The sequence below is a fragment of the Anomaloglossus baeobatrachus genome, chromosome 6 (genome assembly GCF_048569485.1).
Source record: "Anomaloglossus baeobatrachus isolate aAnoBae1 chromosome 6, aAnoBae1.hap1, whole genome shotgun sequence".
Classification (NCBI taxonomy): Eukaryota; Metazoa; Chordata; class Amphibia; order Anura; family Aromobatidae; genus Anomaloglossus; species Anomaloglossus baeobatrachus.
Genome location: NC_134358.1, coordinates 115,769,885 through 115,789,957, shown reverse-complemented (window position 1 = coordinate 115,789,957; position 20,073 = coordinate 115,769,885). Strand labels below are relative to the sequence as shown.

General features: G+C 48.9%; 1 protein-coding gene across 2 annotated transcripts in view; it reads left to right on the top strand.

Annotated features, from left to right (window-relative positions):
- CPA6 (carboxypeptidase A6) overlaps positions 1 to 20,073 on the top strand; it is a 314,881-nt gene that overhangs the window by 268,497 nt on the left and 26,311 nt on the right. The window contains exons 3-5 of one of the 2 annotated variants that reach the window (XM_075316307.1): positions 2,544 to 2,668; positions 8,478 to 8,592; positions 19,070 to 19,171. In XM_075316307.1, coding sequence (XP_075172422.1) covers positions 2,544 to 2,668; positions 8,478 to 8,592; positions 19,070 to 19,171 — 342 coding nt within the window. The remainder of the gene's footprint in view (positions 1 to 2,543; positions 2,669 to 8,477; positions 8,593 to 19,069; positions 19,172 to 20,073) is intronic. The other variant, XM_075316308.1, reaches the window with a different exon arrangement.

Below are 20,073 nucleotides of genomic sequence, written 5' to 3'. Positions count from 1 at the left end.
GGAACAGCATCGTACCTGTCGCGGCCGCATAATTATGGAAAAGTCGGAGCCTGCAATGATGATACGATAACGACGCTTTTGCACTCGTTAATCGTATCATCTAGAATTTACACACAACGATGTCGAAAGTGACGCCGGATGTGCGTCACTTTCGATTTGACCCCACCGACATCGCACGTGTCGGTGGGGTCAAATCGAAAGTGACGCACATCCAGCGTCACTTGCGATGTCGTAGTGTGTAAATCCTAGATGATACGATGAACGAGTGCAAAAGCGTCGTTATCGTATCAGCGGTGCAGGCTCCGACATTTCCATAATGGCGGTGCCGCGACAGGTACGATGCTGTTCCTCATTCCTGCGGCAGCACACATCGCTGTGTGTTACGCCGGAGGAGCGAGGAACTTCACCTTACCTGCCGCCGGCGGCTCTACGGAAGGAAGGAGGTGCGCAGGATGTTTACATCCTGCTCATCTCCGCCCCTCCGCTGCTATTGGCTGCCTGCCGTTTGACATCGCTATGACGCCGCACGACCCGCCCCCTTAGGAGGAAGGCGGGTCGCCGGCCAGAGCGACGGTCGCAGGGCAGGTGAGTGCATGTGAAGCTGGCGTAGCGATAATTTTCGCTACGCCAGCTATCACAAGATATCGTACCTACGATGGGGGCAGGGACTATCGCGTGCGACATCACGGCATCGGCTTGCGATGTCGCAACGTGCAAAGCCCGCCTAAGAATAAGCCATTAATTCTTAAAGGTTAGATAACCCCTTTAATGACAGCATAGGGTAGCAAGCAATTGAAAGAAAGTTGCAATGCATGTGCTTTTAAGCTGAGAAATCCGCTGATATTGGACTTCTGTAGTCTGGGTATTTCATGGGGTGACAATATACAAGATATCAAGGTATAGACAGTTAGGAGGGGTGATCCTAGTGACAGATGCCCTTAAACCGGAATACCATTTAAGCTCTTGTAGACCAAGTAAATATCATTGTGTAGTTAGTAGGACGATTTACTAATGTTCTTTGCATATCTACTCTAATTCCTCCAAGACAGTGAAAGAATAAGCATAAGCATGCATACTGCATAATTAATAATGTTTTCATGGATATAATGTTGGTGCTGCAAGATCCTGGAGAGTTTATGCATAGCCTGCTGACAAGGCGTTTTTCTCAGCTAGAGTGTACCAGGCTTTTCTCAGCAGAGGCTTGTAAAAGCGGATATATCTATATTGTAGCTCCTGCTAAGTGCCACATTCATGGGTAAGTGTATTCCCAATCAGACTGTTTTGTGTGCCACCACATGGTGCCTTCAAAAAAACAGAGTAAAAGGGTAGATCACACACAGTCAGGTTTTTGCAGAAATTATTTTTATCCCCATCAGTTTGAGTGTCCATCAGTTCAGAGCTGGCTCTCAGTCACAATGTCGGGATGGGGCATGCTTCCAGCTACCGCTCAGTGCTGTGAGTGTTAGGCCCCCTTCACACGTCAGTGGTTCCGGTATGTATGATGCCGTTTTCATACGTACCGGAATCATAGATATACACAGACCCGCTAAACTCAATGGGTCTGCGCACACATCAGTGTTTTCTCGAGCACCATGTGTCCGTATGGAGCACCCGCGTTTCCGTGTGTTCCACACAGAGACAAGTCTGTTTTTCTCCGGAAGCACTGATGTCACACGGACCACACAGTGATGAGATCCGTGTGACAAGAACACCAGAAAATACTTGTTTTTTAAAAAAATGAATTACTATACTCACCTGTCCCTGGCACTGCTGTCTTCGGCCCTGCTGTCACATGCTTCAGTGCCTACTCATTATGCTCATTGCATATTCACTGCACTACGGACCTGGATCAAGTGTGACCTCAGCACCGACGACATCAGCACCATGGAAAGCAGTGGCAGGGATAGGTAAGTAAAAAGTTTTGGACCTTCATGTGCTATAATGGATAGCACTCCGAGAACACACGTGTGCCACAATCATGGCACATGGAGTGCCATATACACCGTCAAAATATCAGTTAAAAAAGTTGTTTTTCACTGATGTGTGAAAGAGGCATTACTGGCACTCCTGTATGACAGAAAGCCAGTGTCTCCCAGGAGGAATAAAATTAATTTTCAGTATGGTGGCCGGGTACCTTCTTAACACTGCAATTTAAAGGAAAGAGACCCCAGAAAAAACATTGTGTGTGTGTGTGTGTGTGTGTGTGTGTGTCTGTGTGTGTGTGTGTCATTTGTCAGTCTTCATGTTCGAACTACACAGAATATATCCATGCCAATCTCTACCTGAGTAAATAACTAGTCTCCAACACATTCAATATGTTGTGAATTTATTTGCCACAAATCAAATTTTTGGAAAAAAATGTCGATGCCAGAAAATTTGAATCCCAAGTAATCCATTCGACACTAATTAATAGGCAATAGGGACACTTTTTTTGGTATCACAGTAAGACCTTTCCCCTTCGAGTGATCCTGGTCCCCGATATGTGTTTGTGTCCTTGTGTACGATACATAAATGTGATTGAAAGCTGAGTTCTTGCACTGCAGGTGGATCTGTGGCAGCCCAGCAGCTTCAGTAACATCCTAAATAACACCATCACTGACGTTCACATATCCAATAGCAGCTCCGAGGCCCTGCTGACCTACCTAAGACGAGGCGGTGTGGAGCACAGGTAAGAGCACGTGCGTTACTAATAGATATTTCCAAAGCATTTTATTCAAGAAAATGCACAGCGCTTACATAGTTACAATTTCCTATCCATTACACCACCTCTTTACTGACATACACATCATTAGTTTATGCTAAAATAACACACAAGCCTGGTTCATTTTACCAATTATTTTAGCATTGCCCCATCAATAATGTTGAGTTAGAGCGGCACTGTGGCTCAGTGGTTAGCACTCCAGTCTTGACAGCGCTGGGGTCCTGGGTTCAAATCCCACCAAGGACAACATCTGCAAGGAGTTTGTATGGTCTCCCTGTGTTTGCGTGGGTTTCCTCTGGGTACTCCGGTTTCCTCCCACACTCCAAAAAAACATACAGATAGGGACATTAGATTGTGAGCCCCAATGGGACAGTGTTCCTGATGTATGTAAAGCGCTGCGGAATATGTTAGCGCTATATAAAAATAAAGATTTGATTTGATTTTTTGATTTGAGTGAGGTGCAAAGAGCATCTAAAACATAGACTGGGGAGAGGACGTGGGTCTGAAATTGCTTACAGCAGCCTGTGTCAAGCGGACAATAAAGGGTGCTCATCTCAAGGGGGCAGCCAGACCTCCAAATGTACAAGGTACAAAGAACTAAAGCAAATCTGAAAACATGGGCCAGCGTACCTGTTAGTATAAGGCTATGTTCCTACATCCAGTATCCGTTGAGTTTTTGACACTGCTGAATTTCTGCACCATCTCCGCACCTTTTAGTTTATCTGCGTTTTTTTTTCATTGCGTTTTTGATCCTGTGTTTTTATTGTGTTTTTTTGGCTCTGTTTGGTGTGTCATCCTTTAAATAAAGTTGTTTTGTTTTTGAAACTTCCTGGCATTGACATCATTAGGTGCAGATTACATGTGTTTTTGGTGTATTTCCGCCTTGTAAACACACTAAAAATGTATGTGTGTCTTTTACCTGCGGATTTTCCGCATCTAATGGAAGCCTATGGGGAAAATCGGCTTAGAAAACTGAGTGTACCCTCAAGAGAAATTGACTTCCTGCAACTTGGAAAACTGTACTGTGACGCCCTGGCCTATCAGGTCATCACAGGGTACTGTGCAATCTGCCCTTCTGCACAGTATTCACTCCTCTTTGGTTACGGGTCCTGGTCAATTGGTGTTGCTAACAGCTTAGCGAGTCAAAATCCTAGAAACACTTTGCACCGAACCCACCAGACACACCATTGGGGGGCCTAAAGGGAATAGGGCCGCCCACATGGGGGGTTGGTGGGGAGAAGTGAGAAAGTGACAGAGAAGTGAAACAGGAGTGAAAGGAGCAGGAGGTGGAAGGTAACTCTCCGAGAGGGAGAGGTCACTGGTCCGGAGCAGGGCTCCTGAAGTTTACTAGGTGGCAGACGTTGGTCTGGGCCTTGTAGGAGTTGGAACCCCGGTCGCAGGAGATCGCGCCAAGGGGCACGGACTGCCAAGGAGGGCAGCCAGCGGCCTTGGGCCATCACCGGGCAGGGGCCAGGGCACGATGGGGTACGTGGACCCTAGGACAGGAAGCAGCTTCACGCATCCTGGTAATATACCCAACGGGGGTGAAGACTTCAAGATTCATCCTCAACCCGCTCCAAAATCGGGGTACTAGTGCACCGATGGGATAGGACTTTCCAAATTACAGTCCAAAAAAATCCTATGCGTGAACCCTGAGAGCAAGCTCACACCGTTAGCCATACGGGTGACCGGGTCCCGAAAAGTTTCAAGCTTGAGGGTCCAACTAGTGAGAAGGTGCCATGGAAAAGGTCACAGGCTAACAGCAACACCAAGAGCACAGATCCACACATGCTCCCTCCATGCTGCAGTGGTGCTCAGAATTCTGGTTTACAAGCTGTCGGAGTTGTTATTCTTGGACTGAGGGAGTATGCTGAAAAGCCCCTTTTCCTCTACCCAACAGCACCCCACTCACCAACACCCAACGGGCCCCGGGGCACAAACCCCCTACCCACGGACGGGTTAAACATCCTGCTGCTACACCATCGCCACTGTGCTCCCCAACAGCAGCGGTGGTCTCCTATATTACCACGCACCGTGGGTGGCGTCACGAACTTTCACATCCCCTGTACATATATACCCCCCTCTTTTAAATTCGAGTGTCCGCGCGAACTCCCGGGTCCGGAGACCCCTCGAGCCACCGCGGCTCCGAATCCGAGCGGCTCGGCCGCTGTCACGGGGGCGGTTCACCACCGCAGGTCAGTTTATACAGCATAAAAAAAAAAAAACATAGAGGGCAGGCGATTTCTATTAATCCCATCCAATTTTGCTTGTGCTCTAAAACGCAGCATTTTGGATGCAGCAACAGTATGCTGCGTTCAGAACGTGAGTGTTCATCAGAATGTAACCGAACTGTAATGTGTGGGTGCACAGTCACCGTGTGATCATTATCAGACTATAATCAAATTTGAGGCCAGCTGGCACATAGCGTTATTAGTCACTAGAGTTAGGGACCATCCTGATTGGGTACACCTTGTTGGCTTTTAAAAAATTTTTATTGAAAAATGTCAACTAAGCACCCTGATTTTTACATCTATTACTACTATCTACTGTATTTTTTTGTATTATAAGACGCCCTAGATTATAAGACGCACATCAAAATTAGAGGAGGAAAATAGGAAAAAATATTTTTTAATGTTAAAATGACGGTCCGTCTTATAGTCCTAGTGCGTCTTATAATATCTCGTCAGGGAGGAGCGTCAGTGCTGCAGCGCTCGGGAGGATCACAGGAGGCAGGCTCGGAGGAGGGGTGTCATGACACAGGATGGTCAGTGGACAGAGGGTCAGCAATACTGCAAGCTCGGGGGTGTAACGGCGGCAGGCGCTATTTATCTGCCAGTGGACTGGCTTCATTGAATCGCCTGCGGTTGATGTGATTGACTTCAAGAAAATAGCCACGGAAGCGTTGCGTGGGCAGCTGAAAAGTTTTACCCTCTCAAATCAACTTTTTCATTAAAGTACGCTGTTCTTTTCAACAATCTCTCGAACAACCCATATTTCTCAGGCTTTCAAGGAGAAATGCATGTACAACATGTGCCGGCTTCACCCTTAAATAAGGGCCACCTCATTTACACCTGTTTCTTCACAGAATGAGTGACCGCACTCATTTAACTCCTCACAACTATTATTGTGAACACCATTATCCAAATACACAGACTCAGAGACCTGCAGATCATAAATGCCGAGTCTGGGGGTTTTCTAAGCATCTACTCCACCAACTGGTAAATTGTTTAACATGTGGTAATATGATGTATACCAAAAACCGTGAATAATCTGGTTAGTCATATTGCACTGCTATTATTTTGAACACTACTGGATATCAACATGCGCGCTGGTCCCTGTTTTCGGTTTTGCTTTTTTCTTATATCTGATTTTGTGGAGTAAATGAAAAAATATTTTATGAATCAAAAGAATGTGAATTCCCAGGAAGGTTTATTGCTTATATTGGAGAACACTCTGTTTGAGATACAGACTGAATTAACAGCGACAAAATTGATTCACTGTCCCCATATCCGCGGCTTTTTCACTAAGTAATTAAACAAAGAACATACCTGAATTAGAAAGCAGCATGTTAGGAAGATGGCTGAAAAAATCAATATCTTTAAAGTGCTTGTGTACAATATGTTCTGCAGCGTAGAATAGATTGTCCAATTTATTATGAAACTGATGGAACTTTACATTGTCATGCATATTCTGTGAGGAGGTTGTAAAATGAGTTTTCTTATTACATCTTTTATGATCTTATTCAGATTCATCAACACATTTTGTAAATCAATTACACATAGTGAAGCTCAGGGCATAGGGACAACTGAGGTTCTAGATACCATAATGTGAAATAAAAACTGACCCGCACCTAACAGACAAGTGTGAACAGATGCAAACTGTAAATACAATGAAAAATAAACCAGTTCCTGTCTGCCCCTAAAAATTGAAGGCATTATCATGGATACAAATCCGGCAAAGAGATACGCCTTGTCGCTGGCTGCCGGGCTCTCATAAACAGGCCACTTTATCAACTAAGTATCTAATCTTTCTATTTTCAATAGCAGTAATACAGGTCCATAATACCCTTATTTAGTGTTTGTATGCCTATGCGCTACAGAGGGCAGCTTCAAGAGAGTGAAGAGACCACATAGGTTTCTTGTCATGTCTGCTACCATCATTCAGTGTTGCAGACATGGAAGCAAATATTGCAGTTGCATCCCGCTTCTCCTTGTTTACTTTCTATTGTACAAATCTATTTGTTTTCTACTGAATACCTTGCAAATATTTACATAGCGACTATAAGCCGAAAAATGGAAGAGAAATGAAGAGAAATATGAGAAGTTCACTTAATGTAGTACATTGTCAAATTAAGGGGGTATTCCTGTAATAGCTTAATGAGGTTGTCCACTACTTAGACAACCACTTCTCATTCTTCATGTTTACACCGCGTTAAAATAAAAAAGCTTTTCCTCACTTCCGGTGCCAGCCCCGTTTCATCAGTGCTGGCACTCGCCCACCCAGTGAGGTTGTTACATCCCGCGAGCCCTGCACCCAACCACCATTAGTTTTACTGTCCCCCCTTAAAATAAATAAATAATCAAGAGGAAGTGAGAGTTGCGGCTCTCACTCACCATCTATTGATTACTTCTATGTCCAAAGAAGGAAACAGTGAAGCCGGTGGTGGTTGGGTGCAGCGCTCGCTTGACATAACCTCCCGTGAGCATCAGGAGAGTGAGTGCCGACACTCCTGAAACGGGGCTGTCACCGGAGGTGTGCCTAAGCTTTATTATATTAATGGGGGCAAACATGAGGACCGAGATGGGGTTGTCTTAGTAGTGGATAACCCCTCTTAAGGGAGCTTTACACGCTACGATATCGCTAGCGAGCGTACTCGCCCCCGTCGTTTGCGCATCACGGGCAAATCGCTGCCCGTGGTGCACAATATCGCTAACAGTCGTCACACGTACTTACCTTCCTAGCGACGTCGCTGTGGCCGGCGAACAACCTCTTTGTTAAGGGGGAGGTTCGTGCGCCATCACAGCGACATCACACAGCGGTCGACCAATAGAAGCAGAGGGGCGGAGAACATCTGCATTATAGACACGCCCACCTCGTTGCCGGAAGACTCAAGTAAGCTGTTGTTCGTCGTTCCCGGGGTGTCACATGTAGCGATGTGTGCTGCTTCAGGAACTACGAACAACGTACGTCCATAACGACCAATGAGATTTTGAAAATTAACGACATATCAACGATCAACGATAAGGTGAGTATTTTTGATCGTTAACACTCGCTCGGAGCTGTTACACGCAACGACGTTACTAACAACACCGGTCGTGCGTCACGAATTCCGTGACCCCGTCGACATATCGTTAGATATGTCGTTACGTGTAACGGGGCCTTAACACTCTTATATTAAGGGGTAGCTCTATAAATACAACTTATCAGTTATCCACTGGATATGTCATAACAGTTTGGTGATGGTCTGACTGCTGAAACCCCCAGTGATGGTCAGAACTGTGGTTTTGTGTCTTCTGTTGCTGATAGAAGCTCCTGCTCCATTCAAAGTCTATGGAACTGATGAATATAGCCGAGGTCAGTGCTTGCCTATCCGACTGTCTTTTTGAGATCCAAAGTTGAGCATGCACAACCCCTGCTCAATTTAGAGGAATGGTGTGATGGTATAAAAGCACAGAATAATTATGTGCTGCCTGATGTAATTTATTTTTTATCAAAGAGTATTTTATTAGAATTTTTCAAATATATTTAATTTGTTTATATTTTTATTTATTTTCAGTATTATTGTGCAAAATTTGCAAAATGTGATAGAAAAGCAGAATCATTTCAAATCTAGAAGAAAACGGAGATCGCTGCCAAAACATGATTATGAAGATTACCATCCCCTGGAAGAGGTACACTGTCTCCACAGTCAGCACAGAGCAGGATGCATAAAAGTGTGATATCACGATAAGAAAATAGATAAATTTGCATTATAAGTAACTGTCACTTAAAATATGCATAAGCAAATCTAACTAAATGATAACAGTCCAGATAGCATCCCTAGTGAAAGTAAAGGATTCCTCATATTGTGTAGATAGATGAAGAGTCTTCCCACCTTAGAAATGAGATCCGCATTTATCCGACCTTTACGCTATAAACTGTGAATATACGACTTATGTCCAAGGCAGGAATACCCCTTTAAGCTTTATAGTGTGTTCAGGTTGAGTAAAACCCATTTTACTACAGATTTGGTTGGTCAGATTTTATTTTTGAACTTTTTATGTTTTGCTATGGCTTTATCCTATTTACTTTCTGTCTTTCGTCTGTCCTGCATTTTCATGAACTGGCTACTTTCTTTCATCAGCCGCCCATTGTCTGCTGCAGGTGAATACAGCTCGATCTCCAGTCATCCACGTCATAATCATGACACATCACTATGGCGAATGCAGTTATAACATTCACAGCACTTTATTACCGACCTAATGGACTGTAAATGCTGCCTGTTGTGTTCTCGTCCACTCAGCCTTTGTTAACCACATTGATCATGGAGGAGTATTGACTATAACTTTCTCAGTCTCCATTCACCTGCTGGAGGACACAATGTTGGCTAATGCTACATGCAGAAAGACTGTATCAGGACCTAAAACACAAAGGCGAAAGCAAATGTTGTAATCCCTAAAAATAACAATCACTAGGCAATTATAAGTAATATACAATACTTACTATATATAACCCTTAAAATTACGTACTTTATTAATATTCATTAAAATCCACAACCCTTGTGCAAAATATTTCAAAAGGGAAAAATAAAGGGAGGAGGGTAAGATGCTCACCCTTTACAATAGCCCTCCCTCCTGTCCACTACCTACCGCGGGGGTCGGCACCCTGATACCTGCGAAAAATGGCGCCCCCACTCAGCGGTGGCTGTCCCTGTAATGACCCTCAATGGACCCTCAACAAAGTAATGAAAAATAGATAGGGTTAAGAGTCATACACAGGGTACAAACATACACAGTGGACAGGTAAAATGGAACAGCTGCACATGAACCTCAGGTTTAGACAAACCTCAAATATCACTGGTGATTCTAGGGGTAATAATACAGACCGATAGACAGATCCAATGTACTGAATATATGGTACCACTGGTGCTTCCAGGGGCAAAAATACAATACAGTGGATATGTGGCCCTATATAGCCCCAAACACCCTTGAATACCAAGAACAATAGCATACACTTGATATCCAAAACCACTCCTTGGTACGCCTATTAAGTGAAAGACAGAATATGGTGCATAGTGCAAAACAATGTGCAAAATTATGAGCAGAATCTGGCCTCAGATGCCAACCATAATAAACAGCCAGTCTGCCCATATATAGAATAAATGTCAAAGGATACCAAGTGTGATATCATGAATCAACCAGTATTGGTCATACAAGTTAGTCAATGACTTATCTGTAGGGAGGGTTCATGTGCGCTTCCCAGAATAGCCCCAGTCACGCCTCAACGCGTTTCTCCAGACATGGATCATCAGGAGGCTTGATGTAAGGCTTGCCAATTGGTTTCAGGACAGCATGATGTCAGGATAAGGGGGCCAATACTGGTTGATTCATGATATCACACTTGGTATCCTTTGACATTTATTCTATATATGGGCAGACTGGCTGTTTATTATGGTTGGCATCTGAGGCCAGATTCTGCTCATAATTTTGCACATTGTTTTGCACTATGCACCATATTCTGTCTTTCACTTAATAGGCGTACCAAGGAGTGGTTTTGGATATCAAGTGTATGCTATTGTTCTTGGTATTCAAGGGTGTTTGGGGCTATATAGGGCCACATATCCACTGTATTGTATTATTGCCCCTGGAAGCACCAGTGGTACCATATATTCAGTACATTGGATCTGTCTATCGGTCTGTATTATTACCCCTAGAATCACCAGTGATATTTGAGGTTGGTCTAAACCTGAGGTTCATGTGCAGCTGTTCCATTTTACCTGTCCACTGTGTATGTTTGTACCCTGTGTATGACTCTTAACCCTATCTATTTTTCATTACTTTGTTGAGGGTCCATTGAGGGTCATTACAGGGACAGCCACCGCTGAGTGGGGGCGCCATTTTTCGCAGGTATCAGGGTGCCGACCCCCGCGGTAGGTAGTGGACAGGAGGGAGGGCTATTGTAAAGGGTGAGCATCTTACCCTCCTCCCTTTATTTTTCCCTTTTGAAATATTTTGCACAAGGGTTGTGGATTTTAATGAATATTAATAAAGTACGTAATTTTAAGGGTTATATATAGTTTGTTATGCAACACCCCCTTTTACAGACATTAATATACAATACTTCCACACACGGGAGCTCGGTACTTGTAACTAGTGATGAGCGAGCACTACCATGCTCGGGTACTTGGTACTCGTAACTAGTGATGAGCGAGCAATGCCATGCTCGGGTGCTCGATACTCGTAAATAGTGATGAGCGAGCACTGCCATGTTCGGGTGCTCGGTACTCGTAACTAGTGATGAGAGAAAACTACAACGCTCAGGTGCTTGGTACTCATAACTAGTGATGTGCGAGCAATGCCAAGCTCAGGTGCTCGATACTTGTAACTAGTTATGAGCGGGCACGACCATGCTAGGGTGCTTGGTACTCGTAACTAATGATGAGCGAGCACTGCCACGCTCGAGTGCTTGGTACTCGTAACTAGTTATGAGCGGGCACTACCATGGTCTGGTGCTCGGTACTCGTAACTAGGGATGTCCAAGCACTACCCTGCTTGGGTGCTCAGTACTGGTAACTAGTGATGAGCGAGCACTACCATGCTCGGGTGCTTGGTACTCGTAACTAGTTATGAGCGGGCACTACCATGGTCTGGTGCTCGGTACTCATAACTAGTGATGTGCAAGCACTACCCTGCTTGGGTGCTCAGTACTCGTAACTAGTGATCAGTGGGCACTACCATGCTCGGGTGCTTGGTACTCGTAACTAGTGATGAGCGAGCACTACCACGCTCGGGTGCTCTGTTCTTGTAACTAGTGATGAGTGAGCACTGTCAGGCTTGGGTTCTCAGTACTCGTATCTACTAATGAGCAAGCACTACCACGTTCGGGTGCTCAATACTCGTAACTAATGATGTATGAGCACTACCATGCTTAGGTGCTCGGTACTTATAACTAGTGATGAGCGAGCACTACCAAGCTCTGGTGCTCAGTACTCGTATCTAGTAATGAGTGAGCACTACCATGCTCAGGTGCTCAGTACTTGTAACTAGTAATGAGTGAGCACTAACACCCTTGAGTGCTCAGTACTCATAACAAGCAGTTGGTGCTCGGATAGGCGCGACTCAAGTACTGAGTATAATGAAATTCAATGAGGAGCTCGAGCATTTCTCTGAAACCGTTCGCTGAAAAATGCTTGAGTTTACCATTGACTTCCATTATACTTGGGGAGAGAGCAGCTGTGCTCACAATCACTGCCGGTTTCTTTTTCTCCGCCTTCAGATGTATAAGTAATAAACAGGAAGTGAGAGGTGCGGCTGCCCACTCACTTCCTGTTGATTTCTCATACGTCAGAAGAGGGGAGAGAAAAAACAATGATGCCCAGGGAACGCGAGCACGGATACTGATCTACAGCACCGGCACGGGATGTGAGTATATGCTTTTTTTATTTTAATGTGGCCAAACATGGGAAATGAGAAGGAGCTGTCCTAAAAGTGGATAGCCCCTTTAATATTGTATGACTAGATTGTCGCGGGCGGGGAGGAGGGTGTCAGCACACCGCGCCCACCCCTTCTGCTCGGGTCCGGCGGCTGCTTAGTGGTGGCTCGAGCCGTGGGCCGGATCCCGGGGGTTTCTCTAGCGGCGCTCCTCGCCCGTGAGTGAAAGGGGGGGATTTGGGGAGTTGGGATAATGTCCGTGACGCCACCCACGGTTGTGGTGATTGAGTGTACACCACCGCTGCTCTATGTGGAGGTCCCGGGGATGGTGAGGCGGAGCAGCCAGTTGTTGTGTTGTCCCTCCGTGGGTAGGGGTTGGTGATCCCGGGGCCCAGTGGGGTGCAGGGGCGCAGGGGCAGCGCTGTGCCTTGCGGCACGAAGGTACTCACTCAGCCAGTAAACACGACACAGTTCTCGGTAAACAAACGGCTGGTTGGACGGGTCCCTCGGACGGTTCACGGTGCTGCGGTTCCCTGCAGTTAGCGGTGACGGTCTCTTCCCTGCACCTTTGAAATGTTTGTTTGGTAGCGATGGATTCCCACCGGTTACCCGCTCCCCGACTGCAATCTGGGCCGGAGGAGCTCCACACTTTGCCTGCAGGCGCCGGCCCTGGGAAACTGGTGCCTTGGCGGTGGCGGTGTTTCCCTGTTGTGGTTGGACCTTTGCCGTCAATCAGGACTTGCTTGTTGGGAGATCTACGTCCCCTTCACTAACGGATTTAGCAATTTACAGCGACTCCAAGCCTTGCTGGGATCAGAAAAGCCCCTGCTCTGGTGCTGACTGCCCTTTGTATCCGCTCCAGACCACCGGGCACACAGCCAACGGGGTCCTTCCAGTAACCTCCAGACAGTCCCACTGCAGACCTTCACCGCCGTCTGCTGACCTTGCTGACTCCGTCTGGGCACACAGCCACAGACCAACTTCAGACTTTCTGTCACTTCACTACTGTTTCACTTCACTCTAGCTCCCTCCTGAGCTACACTCTGTTGTTTCTCCTTTCACTTGGTCCGTTACTCCGCTCTAGCCCTCAGCTAGACTTCACACTTGCCCTGCCTGGGCTCAACTCTAGCTCTTCCCTGAGCTCACTGCTCCCTGTCCCTCACTGGACTGCCTGGTACTTCCCGCCTCCAGAGCTGTGATCTCCTTGGTGGGCGGAGCCAACCGCCTGGCCCACCCCCTGGTGTGAATCATCAGCCTCTGGAGGAAGGCAACAAGGATTTGTAGGTTAGCTGGTGTACCTGCAGGGAATGTGGGGTGTGTGTGTATGTTGTTGTGACCTGTGACCCCTGGCTTGCCCAGGGCGTCACATTCCCCCTTAGCAAAACGCAGACCGTCCTCCGGCTGCCCGTCCAACACCGGTTTTATTTTCCTTTTTTTTTTCTGTAAGGTAAAAGGTATAACATAATACGGTAGAATACATTTTTAATAATAACTCTTCCCAAAACGGGAGGCACATCACTTCAACGTTGCAACGGTGTACGGTTACGGTTTCCGCTCTCTCCCACCCAAGCAACCTGGCCCTGATGCTGCCCCTAAAACCCAGGCAGCACCCCTTGACCCACAGTCCAGCACACGGTTCCCGAGCGGGATCTGTCCTTCCCTCCAGAGGGTAACCACCGGTCCTTTTGTTGGCTGGGCCCCAGCCTGCTCTGCTCAGGGCCCTCCCTCCAACCTGCCTCTCCGGAGGCGGCCTTGCGGAAACGGTAACGGTACCCAACATATTTACAAGCCACTAACGTTTGTGGTTGCCCTGCAAGTTCACGGGCTTGTCCATGGATAGTTCCCATGCATTTTTAAACGGTCCCCACGGGGACAACGGTGCCGGCTCCAGCCGGTTGCTAATCACAATAAATCAGGTAACTTCTTTGGTAATTTCACTTATCATCTTTTCCAAACAAACAAACAAACAACCATACGGTACATTCCCTGACCCCTTTTATCACAAAACGGTCTCCCTGTACCTAAGTGGGGGTCTACCTAGGTTGGAACGGGTGGACCTTCGGGGACCGGTGTCAGTGGTGCTGGGCAGTGGGGTAGAGGGAACAACTGGTTCCACCTCCCGGCTTACGTGTGGGGCAGGTGGAGGCATAGGGGAGCTGGGCATAGGTTCATCCCTGGGTACTGGCATTGGTTCTGGCTCACGGTTGACCACTTCCACTACTCCTTCATCCACGGGCTGTGGGAACAGTATCACTGGAAGTATCACCGCGCCGTTCTGCATAGGCCAGTTTGCGGGGAAGTCACCCATCACCGTGTGGATCACCTCTTTTTCCTTTTCCGCTGGGGGAGGAGCTGATACCTCCGGCATGGTCCTCAAGGCTGGTGGGCACCTTTTCAAATGGTCCCGCGAAACCGTGGCCAAAGTGCCCCCTTGGTCGCGACTGATCTGGTAAGTCTTGCCATTTTCCCATCCGGTGGGCTGGATGACGTAGGGGGTTTGTTCCCATTGATCATCCAACTTGTGGGTTTTTCTCTTCCGCTTCAACACCACATCTCCCGGCTGGAAAGGCCCGGCAGCCGCTCTCTGATTGAACTGTCGCTCCTGCTGTTTTCGACTCTGACCCAGGTTCTTCTCCACATACTCCTGAATCTGTCGGTACTGCACCCTCCGCCGGGCATCCCATTCAGCCGTTGCGGGGAGCGTCTCTGGGGCTTCCAATCCCATTTCCAAGTCCACTGGCAGCCGGCCAGGCCGAGCTCTCATCAGATACGCTGGGGTGCACTTTGTCGAGCTGGACGGGATATTATTGTACATATCGACCAAGTCAGGCAGCTTCTCCGGCCACAGGTTCCGTTCCTCTAGTGGCAATGTCTTGAGGAGACCCAGGACTAGATGGTTCATCTTCTCACACATACCGTTGGTCTGGGCATGGTAAGGAGTGGTCCGGATCTTCTTGCAACCATACAGCTGACAAAACTCCTGGAATACCTCCGCTTCAAAGGCTGGACCTTGGTCGGTGAGCACCTTCTCAGGGTATCCATGGGGTCGACAGAAGTACGCCTGGAACGCCCTTGCAGCGGTACGGCCGGTTAAGTCCTTGACCGGGACAACCACCATGAACCGAGAATAGTGGTCCACTATGGTCAAAGCGTAGGTGTACCCACTTCGGCTGGGGGTGAGCTTCACATGGTCCACTCCTTTAACACAGCAAAGTCCACATCAGGGTGTTCCAGGGCCCACAGCCGGAGCTGTTTACGATCCTCAGGGGACCTCATCCCTTGCGCGAATTGCTCCACTAACATCTTGCTGCTATCCGCCTCATTAATAGGGTTCGCCCGACTCAGCGTGCGGAGGGCGGTCTGCAACCGTAGAGCATAATCCCGAATGCTATCCCTCGCCCGTTGCCGGCACTGGTAAAACTGCATCCTCAGCTCAGCTTCAGTCCGGGTTTCAAAGGCAGTCTGTAGCTTCTTAAAGATGGTGACTACAGAGAGCCGGTCCCCCTCGGCCCAGGTCTCCGCTTCCTGCTCCGCCGCACCGGTTAGCTGGCCTAGCACTATCGCTGCACGTTGCTTATCAGTCAGGGGGTACAGCTCTAGCAACGGGTTAAGCTTTTTCCGGAAGGCCTGTAGGGCATCCGGTTTCCCGTCATAATGCGGTAGCCAGGCAGCTCCGGGCGCATAGGGCAAGGAGAACGGCATGACCTGAGCGAGCGCGGGGGCCGCGGCATCTCCCGCCGGTGCAGCCAGGACCTGGGCAGGCCCATTCTCATCCGCGGGTGCCGCTGCGGCTGCGACCACCGCTCCTCCAGCGGCTCCGTCGGGCGCAGACATCTTGTTTCCGTCCCCCTTAGCTCTTTCCGGCCCCTCCTCTTTCGGGGCGGGGTCTTGGCCTTCGCGCCTCCACTGCTCGAGAAGACGCTCGAGCGGGAACTTTTCGCGCCAAAGATGGCGGCTTCTGCAATTTTTCTGCCGGATACCTCCGGCGGTAACAAGGCGCACCTCTACCAAACGGCAGAGCGGTAGGATCCTGTTCGTGACGCCAAGTTGTCGCGGGCGGGGAGGAGGGTGTCAGCACACCGCGCCCACCCCTTCTGCTCGGGTCCGGCGGCTGCTCAGTGGTAGCTCGAGCCGTGGGCCGGATCCCGGGGGTTTCTCTAGCGGCGCTCCTCGCCCGTGAGTGAAAGGGGGGGATTTGGGGAGTTGGGATAATGTCCGTGACACCACCCACGGTTGTGGTGATTGAGTGTACACCACCGCTGCTCTATGTGGAGGTCCCGGGGATGGTGAGGTGGAGCAGCCAGTTGTTGTGTTGTCCCTCCGTGGGTAGGGGTTGGTGATCCCGGGGCCCAGTGGGGTGCAGGGGCGCAGGGGCAGCGCTGTGCCTTGCGGCACGAAGGTACTCACTCAGCCAGTAAACACGACACAGTTCTCGGTAAACAAACGGCTGGTTGGACGGGTCCCTCGGACGGTTCACGGTGCTGCGGTTCCCTGCAGTTAGCGGTGACGGTCTCTTCCCTGCACCTTTGAAATGTTTGTTTGGTAGCGATGGATTCCCACCGGTTACCCGCTCCCCGACTGCAATCTGGGCCGGAGGAGCTCCACACTTTGCCCGCAGGCGCCGGCCCTGGGAAACTGGTGCCTTGGCGGTGGCGGTGTTTCCCCGTTGTGGTTGGACCTTTGCCGTCAATCAGGACTTGCTTGTTGGGAGATCTACGTCCCTTTCACTAACGGATTTAGCAATTTACAGCGACTCCAAGCCTTGCTGGGATCCGAAAAGCCCCTGCTCTGGTGCTGACTGCCCTTTGTATCCGCTCCAGACCACCGGGCACACAGCCAATGGGGTCCTTCCAGTAACCTCCAGACAGTCCCACTGCAGACCTTCATCGCCGTCTGCTGACCTTGCTGACTCCGTCTGGGCACACAGCCACAGACCAACTTCAGGCTTTCTGTCACTTCACTACTGTTTCACTTCACTCTAGCTCCCTCCTGAGCTACACTCTGTTGTTTCTCCTTTCACTTGGTCCGTTACTCCGCTCTAGCCCTCAGCTAGACTTCACACTTGCCCTGCCTGGGCTCAACTCTAGCTCTTCCCTGAGCTCACTGCTCCCTGTCCCTCACTGGACTGCCTGGTACTTCCCGCCTCCAGAGCTGTGATCTCCTTGGTGGGCGGAGCCAACCGCCTGGCCCACCCCCTGGTGTGAATCATCAGCCTCTGGAGGAAGGCAACAAGGATTTGTAGGTTAGCTGGTGTACCTGCAGGGAATGTGGGGTGTGTGTGTATGTTGTTGTGACCTGTGACCCCTGGCTTGCCCAGGGCGTCACAAGATCATGGTGCTGAATTGATCCTGCTGCTTTTGAACATCTCATTAATTTGGGAATTAATCAAATTGTATCTCCAGGAAAGATTAATTCCCAGAGGGGCATTGCAGCTGTAAGTCCCCTTACCACTGACAGCCAGACTGGTTTGTCAGGTCTCCATAAGGAGAATAGTCTTTCCCCGTAGTCCCCCATTAGCTTCTCATAAGCCAGATCAGTTACCCATATTTTGCACTGACGAGGGGCAATCACCCCGAAACACCGTGTCTGCAAATTGGGATTCTGATCTGGCATATATCCTAAGGGGCACTTTGCACACTGCGACATCGCAGGTGCGATGTCGGTGGGGTCAAATTGAAAATGACGCACTTCCGGCATCGCATGCGACATCGCAGTGTGTAAAGGCTGGATGATACGATTTACGAGCGCAAAAGCGTCGTAATCGTATCATCGGTACAGCGTCGGCGTAATCCATAATTACGCTGACGCAATGGTCCGATGTTGTTCCTCGCTCCTGCGGCAGCACACATCGCTGTGTGTGAAGTCGCAGGAGCGAGGAACGTCTCCTACCGGCCTCACTGCGGCTTCCGTAGGATATGCGGAAGGAAGGAGGTGGGCAGGATGTTTACATCCTGCTCATCTCCGCCCCTCCGCTCTGATTGGCCGCCTGCCGTGTGACGTCGCAGTGACGCCGCACGACCCGCCCCCTTAACAAGGAGGCGGGTCGCCGGCCACAGGGACGTCGCACGGCAGGTGAGTGTGTGTGTGAAGCTGGCGTAGCGATAACTTTCGCTACGCCAGCTATCACCACATATCGCTGCTGCGACGGGGGCGGGCACTATCGCACTCGGCATCGCAGCATCGGCCTGCGATGTCGTAGTGTGCAAAGCCCGCCTAAGTCATATGAAAAGGCTTGTCAGAAGGCCACTTTTGACTTTTAGGATTGCTACTTCCAATAGGTGGCGCTAGAGTTTGTCTCCTTTTCTGGAGAGACAATTTGAATAATTCCCAGAGGGGCATTGCAGCTATAAGTCCCCTTACCACTGACAGCCAGACTGGTTTGTCAGGTCTCCATAAGAATAGTCTTCTCCCGCTTATGAACATGTGATACATAGAGACAGAATAACAGGAATCCCTTATCTCTGTGTTTTGTGAATGAGAGACATCAGAGTAGGTAAAATACCACGCTAACTTAAATACAACTAAAATTAGGGAGCGCGGGAAGTAGTGTTATCCCTCTTGTGCACACGTGACAGCTTATTTTAAAATGGTACTTGAAATGACAAGCACGCTTTAACTTGAACACTGGGTTGTACTTGTGTGAATATTGGCTGTGTTCCTTGTCTATAAAAAGCCCATTCTACATGCAGGAATATATTCACTATAACTCAGAAATATAATGAAATCTCGTTGCTTGCAGATTGTAAAGTGGATGCATCACATGAATAGAACTCATTCTCACCTTGTTCACATGTTTTCCGTGGGAACATCCTATGAGGGAAGACCACTGTATGTGCTTAAGGTGAGTAGCCTCGTCTCAAAGGCAATGCTTCCTTTCTGATAATGCTCCTTCAAATAGTTGCCTGCTTTTATGCCTCACTAGTAACCATGTAGATTTCTCCTATAGAACAAATGTGCAGATTTTTTGTTTGTGCAATCTGGAGATTTTACACACTGCAATGTATAGCAATACTGGGTTTTTGTTGACCATGTCTTTCAATATGGTATTCCGCATATGTTATGTGGCGCCCTGGACTAGCCAGGTCATCACAGGTACTGCAACAACACACCCCACACCCCGAGATAGGCACATCAGCCAGACACCAAATCCTTGTTGCCTCCCTCCAAGGGCTGATGTCCACACCAGGTGGGGTGGAGCCAGGTGGTTGGACCCACCCACTGAGGAGTTCACAGTCCTGGAGGCGGGAAAGGAAGTCAGTTGAGTAAGGGAGGTCAAAGAGTGAGGAGTAAATTGGTAGTAGAGGAGCAGACTGACCGTGTCCGGGTACGTGGCCCGGGAACCAAGAGCAAGGTTGGCAGACGGTGGTGGCCGTCTGCAGGAGAGGCAGATCAACGCGGAACCGTAGGACCGGGGACAGGCGGTGGCCCGCCGGTACCGATTCGGGGAGCGAAGTGAAACCAGCACAAACCGGCAGGAACCTGCGGACCCCGACCAGGCTTGGAGTCACCGTTAAACAGGTCAAATCCATTAGTAACCGGAACCCCAGGGGTTTCCAAACAGCCAAGACCCGATTGAAGGCAACCGTCCAAACAGCGAAAGGGAAATACAGCTACCGCCACAGCTAGAGTTCCCAGGGCCAGAGCCTGCGGGCAAAAGGGCTCCTCTGGCATATATCCACGCTGGGGAGCGGGTTACCGGTTGGAAGCCATCGGGACCGAAGTTACACAAAAGGTGCAGGGAAA